At 44.3% G+C, this 18,440-nt stretch overlaps 1 protein-coding gene across 3 annotated transcripts in view; it reads right to left on the bottom strand.

Annotated features, from left to right (window-relative positions):
- lrba (LPS-responsive vesicle trafficking, beach and anchor containing) overlaps window positions 1-18,440 on the bottom strand; it is a 171,081-nt gene that overhangs the window by 99,445 nt on the left and 53,196 nt on the right. For all 3 annotated transcript variants that reach the window (XM_084005725.1, XM_084005724.1, XM_084005726.1), the window contains exons 30-34: window positions 12,883-13,052; window positions 10,993-11,077; window positions 10,566-10,699; window positions 9,872-9,933; window positions 89-153 (exon numbers count right to left, since the gene is read on the bottom strand). In XM_084005725.1, the coding sequence (XP_083861851.1) occupies window positions 89-153; window positions 9,872-9,933; window positions 10,566-10,699; window positions 10,993-11,077; window positions 12,883-13,052 (516 nt within the window). The remainder of the gene's footprint in view (window positions 1-88; window positions 154-9,871; window positions 9,934-10,565; window positions 10,700-10,992; window positions 11,078-12,882; window positions 13,053-18,440) is intronic.

Below are 18,440 nucleotides of genomic sequence, written 5' to 3' on the forward strand. Positions count from 1 at the left end.
ATTGGAAAGTGGCTGGAGGTTGGAGAGATAATGAAGAAATGCCACTGCAGGGAGAGAGGACAGCACTTAGCATGTCGGCGTCACCCACCGGCCTTCGTTGACCAACTCGATGAAGGCGAGGCCCGCGTTCTTCTGGATGGAGTTCTGCCATTCCTGCAGGGGAACACACAATATCAGTGACGGCTCTGAAATCACTTTGAGCCGTAGGGAGCACATTTTAGACGAGGGTCGGTGTATTTCTGATCACATTGCTTGTTTAAGAGGGACAATGAATACAATATTGTCACAAATATTTGGGAAAATGTGGATGCAGATGATTAAAGTTGTGCCGATACTTTTAAAAGATATGATTTAGATTAGATTTCCCAGTGTTTTATATAAATATTCTTATCAGCCAACAGTCCAAAAACCCAAAGATATTCAGTTTCTAATAATATAAAAACGGAGGACAGAAGGAAAACGTAACATTACTTAAAAGATGAATATATTTTCATATTAGTTGCAGATTACTTTTGATTAATTAGTCCACTCCTGTTTGAAACATATACGATTCATAAATAGACCCTGTAGAAAGCCGTTCTTGGGTACATGGGTTCCGTCTTTAAGCTCCCGAATGTCAAATGAAACATTTCAAAAAACGCCCACCGAGCGTACAGGCTTCATAATCAGCTGGCAAACGGGTGGAAAGGAGTGAAAGAGCCGTGTTGAGAGTGCATTTATCATAAGTAAACACACAAATTTCCTCCTCTTTGACTAACGTTATGGTTCAAGGTGTCAGTCTAAACAATCCGACCGCAGCCGCGCGCGACTTCAAATCCTCAATTTGGACGGGACAACGAGAGAGAAGGCAAACCCAGCGGTCATCGTCTCTCATGTTCTGTTCAATATTTCAACACCTTCAACACAACCGTCAAAAGAATAATAAAGCAACAAGGTCATGGGGCCTGTCTGAACCTCACCCCCCCTTCTTTCCTCTCTGGGGAGACGGGGAAATATGCGTGAAAAAACCTCAGGTTAGACCCGAACTACCAACCTACTCTTTAAAAAAAAAAAAAAAAAAAGCCATACATTCAAAATTCAGCTTTTATTCAAATATGTCACTAAATGTGTAAAATCAGTAGTGGTGAAAATAATCATGATCCATTTTTTTTTTTTAACTCTTAAAGAAATTCTCCAACAAGAGATTTTAATCGACTCGGAGCTGACAAATGAAGTGCGTACGTGCATCCAAGCATCAACCTTTTAAACTCTGCTGTCATCGTCTCTGCAGCTGATAGAGGAAGCTGTGTGTTTATGTAGCGACCGGTCTTTCAGTAAACCCAGAGAGCCCACAGGGACGAGGATATCAAGCGCCGCGAGGAAGGAAAGATCAATTTACAAGAATTCCTAAAAAAAACAAAACACATCCAAACATTATTTGTACGTATGTGATGATTTTCAAAAACCATACGGTCGTTCCCTTTTAGCGCCGCAAACAAAACCAAAAAAACATCGGAACCAATCAGGCGGCGAGGCCGAGAGAAAGCGACCTGCGCACCAACTCACACAGACAACAACCCAACACTTAACCTCCATTTCAAAACCGCTTTCTGTTCCGCGGGACCAGATTGGCATTGACTGTGTTTACAGTACATTCCGACTAAAGGGGGCACAAAGGGAATACAAGTCCGAAGGCTTGGCGGGAGTGGAAACAGGGTTTTGGAGCCGAGTCCTGGCAGGAGGGGGGGGGTTTTTGTGTGGCTGGGGCTCGCTTTAGAGGAAGTGTGTGAGAGCAGCCTTGGGGCCTTCTAGTTGAAGCATGGACTGTAGGTTGAAGGACATTAAGCATGAGTGTTAGCCTGTGGCTGTGGGGATATCCCAGACCGGGCCAGACTGCTCTTTTTCTGGATTTCAAATAAACACCACAGGAAGTGAGGCCGTAAATAGAGTCGTCCTCTCCGGAGAACTCGAAAAACAGTGACATTTCATTCCCTTCATGGGATTTCTTTAGAAAAAAAATGATGTCTTAGAATTTAAATGCAAACTGAGAAAAGCTTTCTTCAGGAGAAATTAAATGATTATCGCAAAACCGCAGCTTGGAGACGCTTTGGTTGTAAATTAGGTTTGAGGAAACGGCGAAGAGGCCTATTGGCGTTTGGTGGACGCAGACAAAAGGTGCTCGCAAGACTAATGGTGTCATTACGGGCTAAGAAATGGCTCCTCTAGTTGAATTAAAAAAGCAATGACCCCGATCTGAGGGACATCTCGCGGTGACAAAAAGGAAACAGAGACAGGTCAGTGATAGAATATTGGATTTCGGCTGCCCTGGTCATCGGTGTCATAGCTTTTATGGCGACCACAGCGCTGCTGATGAGAGGATACAAGCAGCCATTTGTGACCTCTCACCTTTAACCTGACCTCCTAACAGATGATGGGACGGAGGGAGAGGGCTGTCCTTTGATCGAAAAGCCGATGTTTTCATACAGATAGAAGCTGCTACGTGTCGTTACCTGTTTTTTATTTTTTTATTCTCACGTGTACGAATGAAACTTTGAATCTTTTCCTGGAAAAAAACGCCCCCCGTCTCATTGCGAAGTCGCTACGACAGCTCTGTTTGGTCTGCGCTCCGCGATGATGGCATTGAGTCTAAACACACACGCCATGCACTTCCGTCATTACAGCTGATTATCCATAATCAACATCTAAATTTACCGCTACCCCACGAGTGAGAAAACACAGACCTCCTGAGCGAGAAAAAAAAAAAGCGCCTTTCAAACATCGGGCTCGCCACAACACAAGGAAAACATTTTCCAAACGCAGAAAGAAACGTCCCGACTCCCTCCCCGAAATAATAAATAAGTCGGTTGTGCTTTTCGGCGGCATCACTCATAATCACAAGTATTTGTTGATTTGAAAGGCAACGGGAACACAACTTTAGATGAGACGACAAACACATAAATCCTCATGTCAAATGTGGCAGCGTAACAGAGGAGGGGTTACAGAGGCGGAGAGCTACTGAGTTTCTTCTTCTTTTGAAAACTTTAACAGCTAAATGTATACGAGTTTGATTACAGAGCGACACAGAACAAGACAAAGCAGATGGAAACCAAATGCACTCATTAAACATTAAACATAACAGAAATAAGTCAAATAATTCTGTCAATAACTGCTTTAAAATGAACGCAAAAAGGCGGTGGTGTGTCTTGCCATTTTTAATCAAACCTTTGTGTGTTGACCACAAAAAAAGAACAGACAAGGAAATAATCCTTTGAAGCTGCGTGACCTAAATGTTTCCGAACAGTGACCTCAAATCAACAATGACCAAAGAGAGAAAAGAGCCCATGTGTGCAGATGAAGGAGACGAAATAAAAAAAATATATATTTTCACCATAAACCATCACGTGTTATTCATCATCGTCCTCCTGACTGATTAAAGCAGAAGTTGAGCAGTTTGTTGTTTATTCAGGCTGTTGTGTGTGAAGAACATGTGCTCGTTTGTGAGTTTGAATAACTTAACACCAGTGTTTCTCTCAGCGGCACACATGTCGCCGCTCAGATGCTATCCGTTCAGAGGAAAACACACTCATATTGGTGTTTAGTGATCAAATCCACAACTGAGGGAATATTTACTGGTGTCTAAATATTTATACGGCAGAGTCTCAAAGAGCTTCGTGGACTCACACTTTACCAGTGATGGGAAGAATGGAAAATAACAGGACCCAACACTCCCAACATCCCCAAACAGACGAACCAAAAACGTGTTATAACACTTGAGCTGTTGCATGAACGGTATCTTTAAGTGGAATACATTTATGTATTTCATAAGGCGACCATATATCATAAAATCATTTTTTTTTTTTTTTTTTCAATCTCATCTTGTAGCAAATATTTTATTAGGTTCCTTTAGTTTAACGTCAGTGGGTTTTAATGGTGTCGGGGAAGAAGAACACTTAAACACTGTGCAGCTGTTTCACTTCCAAGTGGAACAGATGTTCAGTCCCAACACTGCAAACACAGAGGCGGCCCGCAGGGTGTGGCCATTTTGATTCTGCAGCAAAGACTAAAACGTCGGGGATAGTTTCACTTTTAGTGTCGGAGCGCGGCTAGAGAATACCAACAGCCAATCAGTAAACAGGGTCCTTCAGAGCTGCTTCAATGCAGCCTGATAGCAAATATTTAATCGGCCCTGTAGCAGCAAATTGTTGGCGTTTTCACCTGAAATAGAAAACCAGCTTTTGGAAGTAGAACCAGGACTCCCCTAACTGGTCACATTCACAAGAGTAGCATGTTAATTATGCCCTCAGTTGACTTTCTATATCACAAATCTGCACATCTGCCACATATACTGCAGATAATGGTTGTTAAAGTACGACAGTGCAACTCTGGATTCTGTGTATGTACGAGCAGGGATGACAATAAATCACGTCCAAAGTTTTGTACTTAGCTTTTACCAGATCAAAAAAAAAAAAAGCAGGGAAGTGAATTTCCACTCCAGATCTGAGCAAAAAGGAGCCAGGACACGATTTTATCAGCGGGATGGCTGAGGGAGGATAGCGGGGGGAGAAACATAAGAATACATTCCAAGGTCTTATAACTTGGGAGCTGTCAGGTAAGAAAACATTACATTAACCGTGCCTGTCAGGAGGAGTGGGCTCTGTCGGGGAGAATCATTTATTTGAAGCACGATTATACGTTGGGTGTAAATAACCGACCCTGCCACTTGAGGCCCTCCAGTCCCCGAGCCACTTGAAGCCGGCTCACAGTAAAACCGGCTGGGAGCCAAATTAAAAGCCACTCAATTCTTTCTTTTTTTTTTTTAAAAAAAAAGGAGTCTCCAGTCTGATTCTCCCCTCTCAGCTAGACTTCACTTCCTGTCAGGAAGTCCCCCCTTGACCCCCTCCTCCTCCACCAAACACACCCCGCCGCCCACTCTCCTGCTGCATAGCTGGCAACGATAGGGAGCCTGCAGGATTAAGTGCCAGTTGGTGTTACGGTGTTTTCTCTGCGTCTCGCAGGATAGCACCTTTTTCAAAAAGAACATGACACGATCCTCTGAAGCAGGGAGTGATGGCGGGGACAGCGAGCCGCGTGGCGCGGGTGGAGAGCGGAGGACGGGGCGAGGGCAACCGGGGAGAGAGAGGGAGGAGGGGAGGAGAAACACTTTGATTTGCACTGATCTTGAACCTTGTGTGCCTGTTTAACTGCACGGTGGGGTGTGGGTCTGACTGGGAGGAAAATAATGGGGAAAGTATTTCTGTCCCCCGGTTTCATCACATTCCTCGCCAGTTCTCTCACCTCTCTCGGCTCCCCGAGCGGCTCATACAACACCGACTGCTCTTGATCCATCAAAGCCTCACTTACGGGGGGAAAGAGAAGAAATGTTTCCACCGACAGATATAAATGACTAGTTAGAGATTCCAACATCTCAACTTTGAAAAAAGGCAACAAAAAAAAAAATCAACTTGTGGATACTTGACATTAAAAAGTAGCCGTTTTCGTATTATTTTCAGCTTCCAACTGGTTCCCTCGTTTCTCGGATTATGTTATTGATTTGGTGCAGCATGATGACCGTGCACTCCTGACCTGTCCCCTGACTGCAGGGGTTTAAACTTCGAGGCCTCCGCCACTCTTACTTCTAACCTGGAGGTCAGAGGGTCAAGGGTCAGGAGGAAGTGTTTGGGGAAGTCAATGTCCTTCTCCCTGCTGACTGGGAGAGAGAGAGTTGCCCATCTGTTAAACAGGTTAACTTTGGTGAGACTGGCTGGGAACATATGATAATGTGTGCTCATTGGATTAGCGAGATAGCATTGATGTTATTGAATTACTATTAAAGGATTATCTGCATCATTGGTTCCAACAAAACACTGTTTGCTTAGAACAGAGATGGTGTATTTGCCAGCTAATGAAGTTCAATAAACCACTTAGTTGAAAATATCTTTCAACACACAAACACTTAATATGTAATTCCTGACTACAGGAAACGTAATCTCACTTATTCCTAATTCTATAAAACAGCTAGTTTTTCCTGTAATATTTATAACGTGCACCATCACAGTTTAGCGTGTTAGCATGCTAGCTAGCAATGGTTGGTTAGCAATAAAAACAAAGTACAGATGAAGCTGATGGGAATAGCATTCGCTTTACAGGTATTCATAAATAAACCAATGTTTAGGACACATTCAAATTATGCTGGGAGTGATTCAGCCTCTGGGGAACATGAATGTCTATATAAAATCGATTGATTCATTATTGTGTTGGGATGTTTCAGTCCCGAGCACCGTGATGGACTGACTGGCGGTACAACATCGACAGGTTAGCAAGGCTTAAAACTCAGCAGCAGCAGCATCACTTTTCCCTGTTTCTCTGATGGTCACCTCAACGTTCTCACTCTCATAGTTTAGTTACTTCTTCAGAGAGAAATCACCATCTTTTAATACAAAATGTTCACAGTGAGGACCATATCTGCTGCTGCTAAACATTGTGATTGCTAAAAATGTGATTTTTCAATACTGGAAGAACCACAAATACAAAGTCCATTGATCAGCATTGGACTGACCCTTTAAGAGTTAAATACAAGACACAAGGAGCACTACTTTGTGCCGTCCTTCCTATCTGGGCTTGACCACCGTAATGAAACCAGAGCCCATCCACCCCACAGCTCTCTCCCTCTCCCTCGCTCTCCCTTCCTTCCACTCCATGTACAGGATGCATTTCTGATAAATGGCAGAAGGATGGATGGGCTGACAGAGGGGCCGGACAATAATGGCTGATCTACAGGACACAAATGCAGCTACTGAGGAGATTTATGGGCCTCTGCTCATGGCGGAGTGTCCAGTAACCCTAGAGATGATTTCTCAAAGCCCTGGATGGACGGCAGCGAGCTCAAAAGGGAAAAGCTCCTTCTCGTGTCCCGGCGCATTATTTATTTATCAGATGTTTTGGGTGGAAGCCACTTCAAGAAGCGTGGCCAGGAAGACAACACGCTGGCCGTAAACATGACCGAGACGGGAGAAAACAAGTGTGAGAGTGAGAGCGAAAGTGTCGAGGCGAATCAGGGGCACAGGAAGTGCAGTTCCTTACATGAACATTATTCATAAGAGAAAACTTAGATGATATTCATGTAATATTCAGAAGCTACTTTGAGGAAACCATCACATTTGATTACCCAGAGGGGCCATGATGTCCTGATAATAACCTTATAAAAATATCTTCTCCATTCACTTGAAATCATATAATAAAGTAGCACAAAAGCATCACATATTAATCCGAGTTCAACTTATAATGGCATAACAGGAGAAATGCCAAAATGCTCCTTTAGTGTTTGTTTTTCTTGTAATCTAATTATTATCTAATACCAAGTATGCATTATAATAGTCACTTTGATAATTAAATGTTTGTAAAAAAAAAAAAAAAATTGGCAGAAATGTATAAATCCCAGCTATATGCAGTTTTGCTTTGCTTCATCTTATATGATAGTAAACTGTTTTATTATTTTGGTTTTAAAGTTGCTTAAATAAAACAAGCATTCTAAATAAATCACCTCAAGCTCTGGGAAATTCATTTTCACTATTTTCTGACATTTTGGAGAGAAAACGATTCATTTAAAAAATTGATAATATAAATTATTTCCAAACGAAAAGGTTAGTTTAGCATTTAAACACCTTGAACAACACGACCAGACACCGATAAGCTAAGTGGCTCTTTCTGCTGTTTTGCACAGCACGTTTGTTGCAGCTACAGTATATAATCATTAATCCTCACTTTGTATATTCAGCAGTCGTCAAAGATCAATATTCCGGCGGAGAACAAGGCAGCGTGCCACCCCAACAGTTAATGTCTGATCAAAATGGTCCTTTAATTGGGAGCACGGTTGTAGTTGTTTAGAAATGGGGCACTATCAAACAGCGGTTTACAATCCCCTCCTCAATGCCACGCTGATGTGGCCGCCAATGCAACTTTCATGGGATCCCTGATTAAAAACTGCTCTGCGGTCCCTAGCCTCCTGACCCTTCACCCCGGCTCCACTCCATCTCAAAGCGCCAGAAATTAATTAAAATTTCACACAGAGAGATGGTATCGCATCTCCGATGAAGTAGTGGGGGAGGAGAAAAAAAAATCAATCAAAATCATCTCCATCTATTCCCCTCCGCTGGTCGGCTTGAAGGCAGGAAGGAGTAAGATGGCCACAGAGGCACTTCCTGTGGGAGGATTGAGGACTTCCTGCGCCGGAGGGCCCAGCAAACTTTGCTAAATAATGTCATCAATCACGGCGCCGGTTCTCTCTCTCATTGCCCCACAAGGAGAACAAACACACAAATAATTACACAAAGTCATTTAGCCCAGAGGAAAGTCTGTCCCCCCCCCCCCAGTGAAAAGGAGAATATCGCCTCTACCACCCCCCCACCTCCCCCCCCTTACACAACAATAAAATTACATTTGCATTAGCTGTGAGAGAATTTGGTTGGATGATTTATTGAAGCAATCAACACTCGGCTGGCCAATCCCTGTTCCTCTCCGAGTGTGTGTGTGTGTGTGTGTGTGTGTGTGTGTGTGTGTGTGTGTGTGTGTGTGTGTGTGTGTGTGTGTGTGTGTTGGGGAGATTGGGTGGGGTAGCTCGGAGCTGAGAGAAAAGGAAGAAATAGCTTGGGCTGGGGACCAAAGGGGGAAGCGAGGCATGAGCTGTGCAGCGGAGCAATCACCAAGATTCTGCCTTTGATTAGATTAGCATTAAACAACACCCTGACAGATATGACAAATAGGTGCATTAGAGCCTGTCATTCTTCCCTCTTTGGTTTTTCTATCTAGCTTTCACTCCTGCTATTCCTGCGTCTCTGAGCAGCGCCGGGCTCGCATTCCCTCCATGTGTCCCACTCGCACAAATCTATGCGCGGCCCCCTGACAACCAAACAGATGTGTAATCTGACTGTATTACCTTTTTAGAGAAGAGGCGAAGTGAATAATGGGAACCAAACAGAGTCGGGGTTAAAAGGGGGAGAAGGTGGAAGGGGGGGAAAAAAGCCAGATGACAGGTGCTATTTCTTTAGAAAATAAAGCTGATAAAAAACAAATATTAAAAAAAAAAAGAGAAGAGAATTGCCGAGCGCCGTGGTGAGAGAGGTGTCATTAATCAGACGTGTTTTTGTATTATTGGATATCTTTGTTTTTTCATGAGGTGCTTTAAATGGTAAAGATGCAAACAAACAGGGCCAGAGGAGAGTTATTATCTGGCGTCCTTGTCACCGGATGTGTGTGTATGAGGGCAACTGCTGGTGTGTGTTACACTACCACAATGAGTGCTTCTACCCCGAATAAACACACCGTTTATGGGATGCATTTACACATAAGAAACTAAACAGCCTTCAGTAGCTTTAGTGTGTCACTCTTAATGCTAATAAGCCATCCTGGAGTGATCTATTGACATCCCCGATCATTGATCTTCCCACGCCTGCTTATGATCCCTGAATTAGTATTCATGAATCCGGCAGCAGCTAAATAAACTTGGCAACAACACACCCACAGGACAACAGATAGAGGAGGGATAATCAATGCAAAGCACCATCAAATCTACATTATCCCTCCTCATCAGTTTGGCCAGGCCACGAGGGCCGGCGCCCGGGTCAGAGGTGAGGCGGACAGGTTGACCACCCTTGACCCTCAAAACCGATATTTGCGGTCAGAGATGCCTTCTCTCCGGTTTCTCGGCCCTCGCTCGGGGACGGTGGAGGGGTGGGGGTGCACGTGGGAAGGTGTAGCGGGGAAGATAAGGCGCTGGATGGCTCACTGTCTCCACTCGGGGCTGTGGATTTACTGCACTCAAGGTGAGTCTGATAAATCAGATCGATGGGAAGGCGGAGGACGGGCGAGTAAGAAAAGATATAGATGCCAGACTTGCCTGTGAACACAGAAGCATGACGAGCTCCACCACGGAGCTGCTGGCCTTCATGCACACCAGGCCTGGAGAAACACGGAGGAAACAGAGTCAGAACGCACATTTGACAAATCGGCCATTATTTGGGTTTTTATTGCGTAAAACCTTGACGAGCGGAAACGGATGGCCTAACCTTGTGCCATCTGCAAGAGACAAGATAGTATTGATGGGCCTAATGAGTGGACATGATGTTACTGTAAACTAATACATATTTGGGCCTTGTATTACAGGCCCGACTTAGCCAGCATATGTCCCATTGATCCCTAAGGCGGGCCCTGGGCTTTCAGAGGGCAGGGGGCCACCAGAGCGTCCAGAGTCTGCAGCACATGCACAGACGGGGAGGAGGCAGAGAAGCCTTTGGTCTTTCAGTTGCTCTTCATATGACACAGATACACATGCAGACACACACACACACACACACACACACACTCCTCCCCCTGCCTTCCCTTCAACCCCCCCCCCCCTAGCTATCAATCAACTTTCCATTTTGTTTGGTGGCAGCAGACATCCCAAACACTGCTATTAGTGGCTTGGCCTATGACCTGGCCCCTAGAAACCTACAGCACAGCTACCAGCTCTCGTCTCAACGCACACTCATCACACTATTAGATTAACAGCGGCCCCGGATGTGTTACTGCATTTGGTATTTGGGACTCACTCGTGCCCTCAATGAGGAGCTCCTGTCCGTGGCTGCCCAGCAGGGTCCGAGAGAGGAAGGGGGCAAAGTCCACGAAGATCTCCCGCAGCAGAGGAGCCGCCTTCTCCAGAGCATGCTCCAGACGCTCGGAGATGCTGCATGGAGGTGATCCGAACACACAAAGACAAACAGTGCCTCATAAGTAAAATCAAATTGGCACGCAACTCAAACACACATCCAGGAAATGCCAAATTTAAAAATATAACATCCGTAAAATATCGTTTTTTAATGTGAAGGAAAATTAAAATCAGGACAAAGCAACAATCAGTGGATACGCATTAATAACTGATGCTTATGTGCATAAAAAAAGCTGACAGTGTATGTGCTTGTGTGTGTGTGTGTGTGTGTGCATGTGTGTATGAAAGCGGGAGAAAAGAAGATGAATCACCTCATATTGGGGGCTGTGTTCTGGGTCACAGGGGAGAGTGGGGGGACAGATGGCAGGCTAGCGCTGCCTGGAACCTGGCCGCCTGCTGCAGGGAGAAACCAAAGAACTCTGTTATTAGTCTGGATGTTGGACAAGAATAAGACGCTACACACACACACACACACACACACACACACACACAGTAATACATTATACGACCAGGGTAGCACCATAAACCTGCGCTGAAACATGCATCTTATGAAATAACACAATGGCCTCCATTCAAATGTATAGAACAGGGGGATTTATGGTCAAATGGGCAAGTGGGGGTACGAGTATCATTTTATGGCGAGATAGTGGATGATGTACTCCGAGCACAATACGTCTTCCTTATCAATTGACTATTCAGGAGGTTTTCATGATGGAAACCTCTAAATTGTGCGTTGATAGGGGAGGTTAACGTTTCACTGTCACATGCAGTCATACTTTAAAACGCGTTTTGTTTGTTAATATAGCAGCCATATATCAATGTGCACAATATTAAATATGTGTTAGAAATTAGGTAGGTACACCTGTGTAAGAATGTGAGATGTTAAAATAAATAAATAAATGTCTGGTATCTTTTCAAATTGTTTTTACTCATGAAGTCATTACATACCAATTTACCCCTCTGGGCTGTTTTTGTGACCGTTTCATTATACAACTAAAAGGTGCTTTACGACTTCATTCTGGAGACAGAGGCACACAAGGTACAAAGTCCATGTTTGATTGATCTGGTAGTAAATTCACTTCCCTGTGGCTCATAAATAAGCTAATGCCCAGCTGAATATGGAGGAGGGGGATTCCTCTGGTGTTTTTTTCGCGGGCTTGTTTTTCCAGCCAGGACGGTCTCCAAGCAGGGATAACTCTTAAGCAATGACAGACAGTGTAATGTGGGCTGGAATGTGTGTGTGTGTGTGTGTGTGTGTGTGTGTGTGCGCATGTAAGGTGTTAAGCAGCGCCATGTGGGCCTGGTGAGAGTATCCCTCTCGAGCTGAAGTAGCTCCTTCAAACAAAGAGGAGTAAATGAACGTCTCCATTAGTCCTCCCACTGCCCCACTAAAACACACTCACAAAGCGTATTTACTCAACACTGCTCACTGACACAAAGCACCCCGTGCATACAGCTTTAACAATTATCATTATTCACCCACACACACACACACACACACACACACACACACACACACACACACACACACACACACACACACACACACACACACACACACACACACACACACACACACACACTGATTTTACAGCGAATGCACCATCTCCTAAAACACATAAACCCCTTTCTCATGTCACTCCCTCCCCTCTTAAACACACAGACTCCTCAGTGGAAAAACATTACACTTTTATACACACTCACACATGCAGAAAGGTGACAAAAAAAATAACAGCTGGCCGTCCAATCATTATTTACTGTCAGTGCTGAATCAGTGAACGGAGAGTTAGTGTGCTCATAAAGTTGCAATAAAAAAAAAAAAGGTATGAATTTATTATTTTATTCTCTCTTTAATTCTTCCTTGTAGCAGAAATCCCCGTAGAACCAAAGTCCAAATGTATAATACTACAAAAAGTACCAGCATTTTACATTTATATTAAATTTTTTAAATTTTATATGTTTATTTTCAGCGAATGTACGGTTTTATTGTGATTTCGGATTTTTATTTGATTATATAAAACCAAGGGGACAGCTGCTACAGCAATTACAAATTAATAAGTGTACATATTGTTTCATGCCGTCCCCTCAGCCTTCAGTTACTGGATTACATCGTCTACTAGACACACACATATTTTTTATAGCGGGCTCATCCAGGTTACTACATATCTGCCTTTCTAATATTTGAGTGTTTGTTTACTCACAAGCTGCAGAGACTGCAGAGGTGCTCTCGGAGACGTCGCCTGACGACACTATGGCGACGCCGTCGATGGGCGTCCCTGCAGACACGGACGCCGCAGTGGCTGCTGGGACGGCGGTGGAAGTGCCCGGAGACGGTGCCATGCCAGCTTTCTTGGGTGCAACGACGACACTCCTGCAGAGAGACGAGACAGATCATTCAATGGTCAGCTTGATGGAACAATTGTATGAAAAAGGCTGACGGGTGCCGACTCACAGCGAACCCTATAAGACTTTAAGGAACGCAGTGAGACTGGAACAACACCAGCTCAGTCATAAATCCTTTGGACTGGGAGAGTAATTATGAGACCACTTTACTGGCACTTCAAAATAGTCACAGTCGTCTGACAACAAACCAAGCAGCTACCTGCAGCTGTCTCTCATCTGGAATAATCACATTGTTGTTCCCTTAGAATAAAACTGCTTTGGGAAGGAATATTTCATTTTGCTTGCTGACAGTCTTGGGCATCACAGCATGTATTGTAGGGGAAACATGCACGGGATATTTCTCTACAAACAACTGAAGCCCACTGTTGTTTTTTCCTGCTTAAACCTGAACTTTTTGCAAGTGAAAGGAATCCCTCTGAAGCACACAGCAGGCCCGGTACTCTCCATACCCAGATACCGCCAAAATGATAAGTTATACGATAAGATTATGGTGTGTGTATTCCAAAAGTAATTGTTTATTTCCAAACCTTTCTGAGGAATATATTTCAACAGAAACGTTGCTCTTTAAACAAAATATGCCAAACTTCTAAAGGCATCAAGGTTTAATGTTCTCTTCAGACGAGCAGCTGTACAACAGCTTGGCATAAATAAAATACAGTCTAAACTTCGCCAAGTATTCAAAAAGTATCAAGCTTTGATATGCAGTGAAGTTGAGGTAAAAATTTGACATTCACCTTAAATTCCTAAAAACAACGTTTCATGTGTTGAGCACCGATCCCCGACCACTGACAGCCAGCTTTCATTTCCAAACACAGTTATCTACTCAGTGATAATGCTGCGTCTTTAGATGTCTCCCTGGTAAAGTCACAGGAAGTGTTTCTCGTAGCGATGTGGTACGACTGAGTGGAGTTCAATTCCCATCCGGCGGACAGCAGATGGGAGGAGAGCAGCATGCAGATAAGCTGTCAGTTCAGACCAGGGCCCTGACAGACCACTGGCCGTATCAAGGAGAGCCCTGGCCCTGCTTATCAGTGCTGACACAGGGGAAGCAGGCTCTAATCACCGGCTACTGCTCCCGCTCAGCAACACAAACCAATGCAGGCTCACCAAGATATGCAAGCATGCATCAAATGTGCAAATAAATGAATGCAGGTAAAAGGAGCAACACACATTCCTGCACATTCCCAGAGTCGGACACACACACACACACGAGAGGATAGTTGGGTCTGGCTCCCTGCGGTCCAGACAGATACCTGGCTGCAGAATCAAACGCTGCTCTCACGTTGATTTAAGGCAGGTGACGGGATTAAAAGTTACTGTTAAAAGTTCAACACTGACATCTGACCTTTGCTTCAAGTAGATGTTTGATTTAGGAATAATAGAGCTGCGCGCGGAGGCCAGTGGCTTGAAATGCAAACTCATGCTGAAAAGGTTTCGGCCGGCACAGAGCGGAGATAAAAGTTTCTGCCAACTTTTCCCCTGCTCTGATAAAGAGAGGGCTGGATGCTGCTATCAGGGAACAAGGGCGGCGCTGACGTGAAGCACCCCAGGTGTCAACAGCAGGGGAGGGAGACGGAGACGCCCCCGCTGGGTGCAGCAGACTCTGTGTGTGTGTGTGTCCGAAAACTATTTGAATATATGCATATGAGTGTTAGAAATAAATGCAGGAGTGCACAAGTGTGTGCGTGCGAGTGTGCCAGTGAACATGTCCGTGTACGTGTTTGGCCTTCCATCTGTTCCCCAGCAAAGGCCCAGTGAATTATTCAGCAGGTCATTAGCCACACTTATCATGAGTGGGCCGCCCCAGTCGATTAATCAGCCGTCAGCGGCCCCACTCAACCCACAAACAGGAGCCCAGGGCAGAGAGAGAGAGAGGGGGGGGGGGGGAGAGAGGGGGATAGAGAGAGAGAGAGAGAGAGAGAGAGAGAGAGAGAGAGAGAGAGAGAGAGAGTGCTGAGGCTGAATTATTTAAAGGCTTTAACTTACAATGGATAAGTGCAGTAAACACTGTGATTCCAGTAATCTCTGCTATTTCAGGCAAAACGTGTGTGTGTGTGTGTGTGTGTGTGTGTGTGTGTGTGTGTGTGTGTGTGTGTGAGAAGAGTGGTAACAGAGCCGACTCATGTGAGGAAGAGGAGCACACACCCCAGCAGAGCTTTGATCTCCCCCTTCACCCTCGCTCCATGCAACCTTGTGAATGTTCAAGATGTCATTCGTCGAGACACACACACACACACACACACACACACACACACACACACACACACACACACACACACACACACACACACACACACACACACACACACACACACACACACACACACACACACACACACACACACACACACACACACACACACACACACACACACACACACACACACACACACACACACGGTGTGTGTAGACACTGCGTTCAAATCACGGCATCTAAAGCTGTGATTGGATAATGACGGCCGGTGTGGGAGGGGCATTAACTTGATGACATCAGTGATTAATGAGTGGAGCGACCAGGACCTGAGGGTATGAGAATAGCAGAATCTCAATGATTCTCATGTGTTTGTGAGCGTGTGAACACGAGGAGGTCAGACTGCAGGTAGTATGCATGCAGGGTGTTTGCATCAGCAATGCATTGGTTGGAGGTCACGTATTTAGAACAAAGGGCAGCCAGACATTTTTAATTTTGTCCAAAGTGGCGAAAAAAGTTTTTGGTTCATTTGATACCTTTTGCAATATGTTGATATGTATCGACATACTCATGTATGTGTATTTATATATGTATATGGTACTTGTAAGCCCGGGAGTACAGGATACGAATACCAAAGTAATACGATAATGTACATGTGATAGAGCCATTTATATCAGCGGTGCTAATAATGGCTATTTTTTATATGGAGACATAGTAACATAGTACAATGAATGTTATATAGGTTGCATTCTAAATGTGCTATGGGCCTTATTTTTCCTCCATTCAAGTGTTTTTATGCAGTTTTCTCTGTAGTTTGATTCTTTAATACTGTGGTTTGCTTTCCGGGGAGATTCACAGTTGGACATTTCCTTCCAATAATGTATCATTATGGTAATTGTTGTGCTTTCAAGTTTTTTGCTCTAGCAGATATCTTCCTCACACGTTTTTCATAATAACCTCTGAGGGATTATGGCCAATAATGTTTATGTTTAGTGTTTTGCAAAAAGGTGTGAAGGAAAACACTTCTTCTACACACCTGTACTTTCAGCATGATTAGTACCTCTGTGTGTGTGAAACAGGTGTGCATTCCTCCTCTCTCATCCTGAAAGTGTTCACATAAATAAATACTGGCTAATGTATACTGTAGACATTTTTCCTCTTGCCTCTATAAATATAAAAAATATTATACGTAAAACAAAATAATATTTATCAGGCACATATAAATGCCTGATTATTACAGCCACAAAGTCAACAGGAGGTCACAAGACAGCAGATTAGTTTGATGAAGGATCACGAGAGAGCTCGACTCAGGTGCATCACAGAAAGTCAACCTGTTGTACTCCGTGCTGAACGCTTCCCCCCTTAATCTTCTGAGATTTAAAAAAAGGGAGCCAAAGCGCTCTTTCAGCGGTGTTTGTGTCCGACATGCTCAGCCTCTTCCTAAGCAGCACATTAACAACACTTCAGCATCAACACAACTCATCTGTATATCAACTCTCACATGCATGCGGGGTCTGCTGCCAGGAATGCAAACAACCGCACCATGTATATCCCAACGGCTAACAGTCACATATTCTGCCGAACCATGCCGTCTAAATCATCGGCTTGTACAATGACACTGTTTAGTTCTGGTTAGTGTCAGCAAATATTTGCAGACTGGCTGTCATAACAGGGGCATGGCTGAGAAATGGATGGGAGAAATCCAGCAGGTCTCCACTAGTAAATAAATCAGTAGGGATACTTCACCCCCCTGACCAACCCCTCCCCCACCGGGTTTTATCTGGGAGATCCCAGCTCCTTTCATACCCTGGTCTCGTAAATCCAGCCTTCTGGGTAAGTGGAAAGTTGCTATGTTCTGGCAGGAGATGTCAATGTGGAAACCCGGCTCTGGCTTGTACTGGTGTCGCTGGGAGACTTACTGGTGTGAGTGGGAGATGCTGAGCAGCGATAGAGTCATTACAACAAGATGATAAACACAGACCATGTCTGCATGCGTGGTAGGTAGAATTGGTTAAGGACTAAAGACACCGGGCTGATAGAGAGGGGTAGCCTCGGGAGATAAGAGAATAAATATAGGTGTAAATAGACTGATAAGGATAGGAACGGTAGTTTTGACTGAGGATCACCAAAATAATGTGGCATCTTAGCAGTGACCAAGGAAAAATGCCAAACATTTGCTGCTTGCTTTATGATATTGTGATGAAATTTGATAGATTCAATTGAAAAAAGACAGATTAAAGGTGATATTCTGTATTTTATTGTACGAAACAAACCTGCTTAGTATTGTCCACGTATCTAAAGCCTCACATAGTGTATTCCTCTGTGCCACAGACCTGTTATTGTCCAAAAACTATTAATATACATCAATGAGCCACACCTTTAGACTATGTGTAATGCTTCTTTATAACTATGAACATGGGCAGTGTAGCCTAATTCTACATTAATCTCACATACACTGCCCAACTGTGCCCAAGAAATAATTTAGCCCTTCCAAAAATGTTTAAATATATATTTGTGATCCCTTCCTGCAGATTTACGTCCTCAGTAGGAACCAACGAGCTTTGGCTGAGAGCCAAGCAGGGTTGGGAAGTTGGAATTTATTGAAAAAATGACTTATGCACTGTTGGTTTGGGTGTTTTTTTCATGGGATTAGCTAACAAAACAATACAAAAAATAACAATATTGGCAGCCGTATCCTTGAGCTGATAATACAATAAATATTAGTAGCAGCCCTACGATGTGTTCATGTGTGAACACCCTCAGAGGGCCTTTTATTTCCTTTTAAAAAGGGGAGCCGCGGTTACGTTTGCCGTCTGTGCCTGGGCTGGATGCCTCGCATGAAGAGGCTCCCATAGGCACGGAGCGAGCTGTTAGTCTATGTTCTCCAGCTCTCCTGACGTCCTCTCTCTTCCTACCGAGTGTGCTCAGCGGACAGGAGCCAGTCTAATCCCCCTGATATGAGGAGCGCCCTGAGACCTGACAAAGCATTCCACAGATAAAGACACGCGATCACAGAGATGCCGTGGAATTCCCACAGTCGGGGGTAGGCAGACTGACTGAGTGTGTTTGTGAGAGCGAGACAGAAAACGGAGAAAATGTTTTCTTCAGTACATGAGATCCTTGACTTGACATCACCCCCATGGAGACTTCTCCCATCTCCCCCCC

This window comes from Eutrigla gurnardus (genome assembly GCF_963514095.1).
Source record: "Eutrigla gurnardus genome assembly, chromosome: 3".
NCBI lineage: Eukaryota > Metazoa > Chordata > Actinopteri > Perciformes > Triglidae > Eutrigla > Eutrigla gurnardus.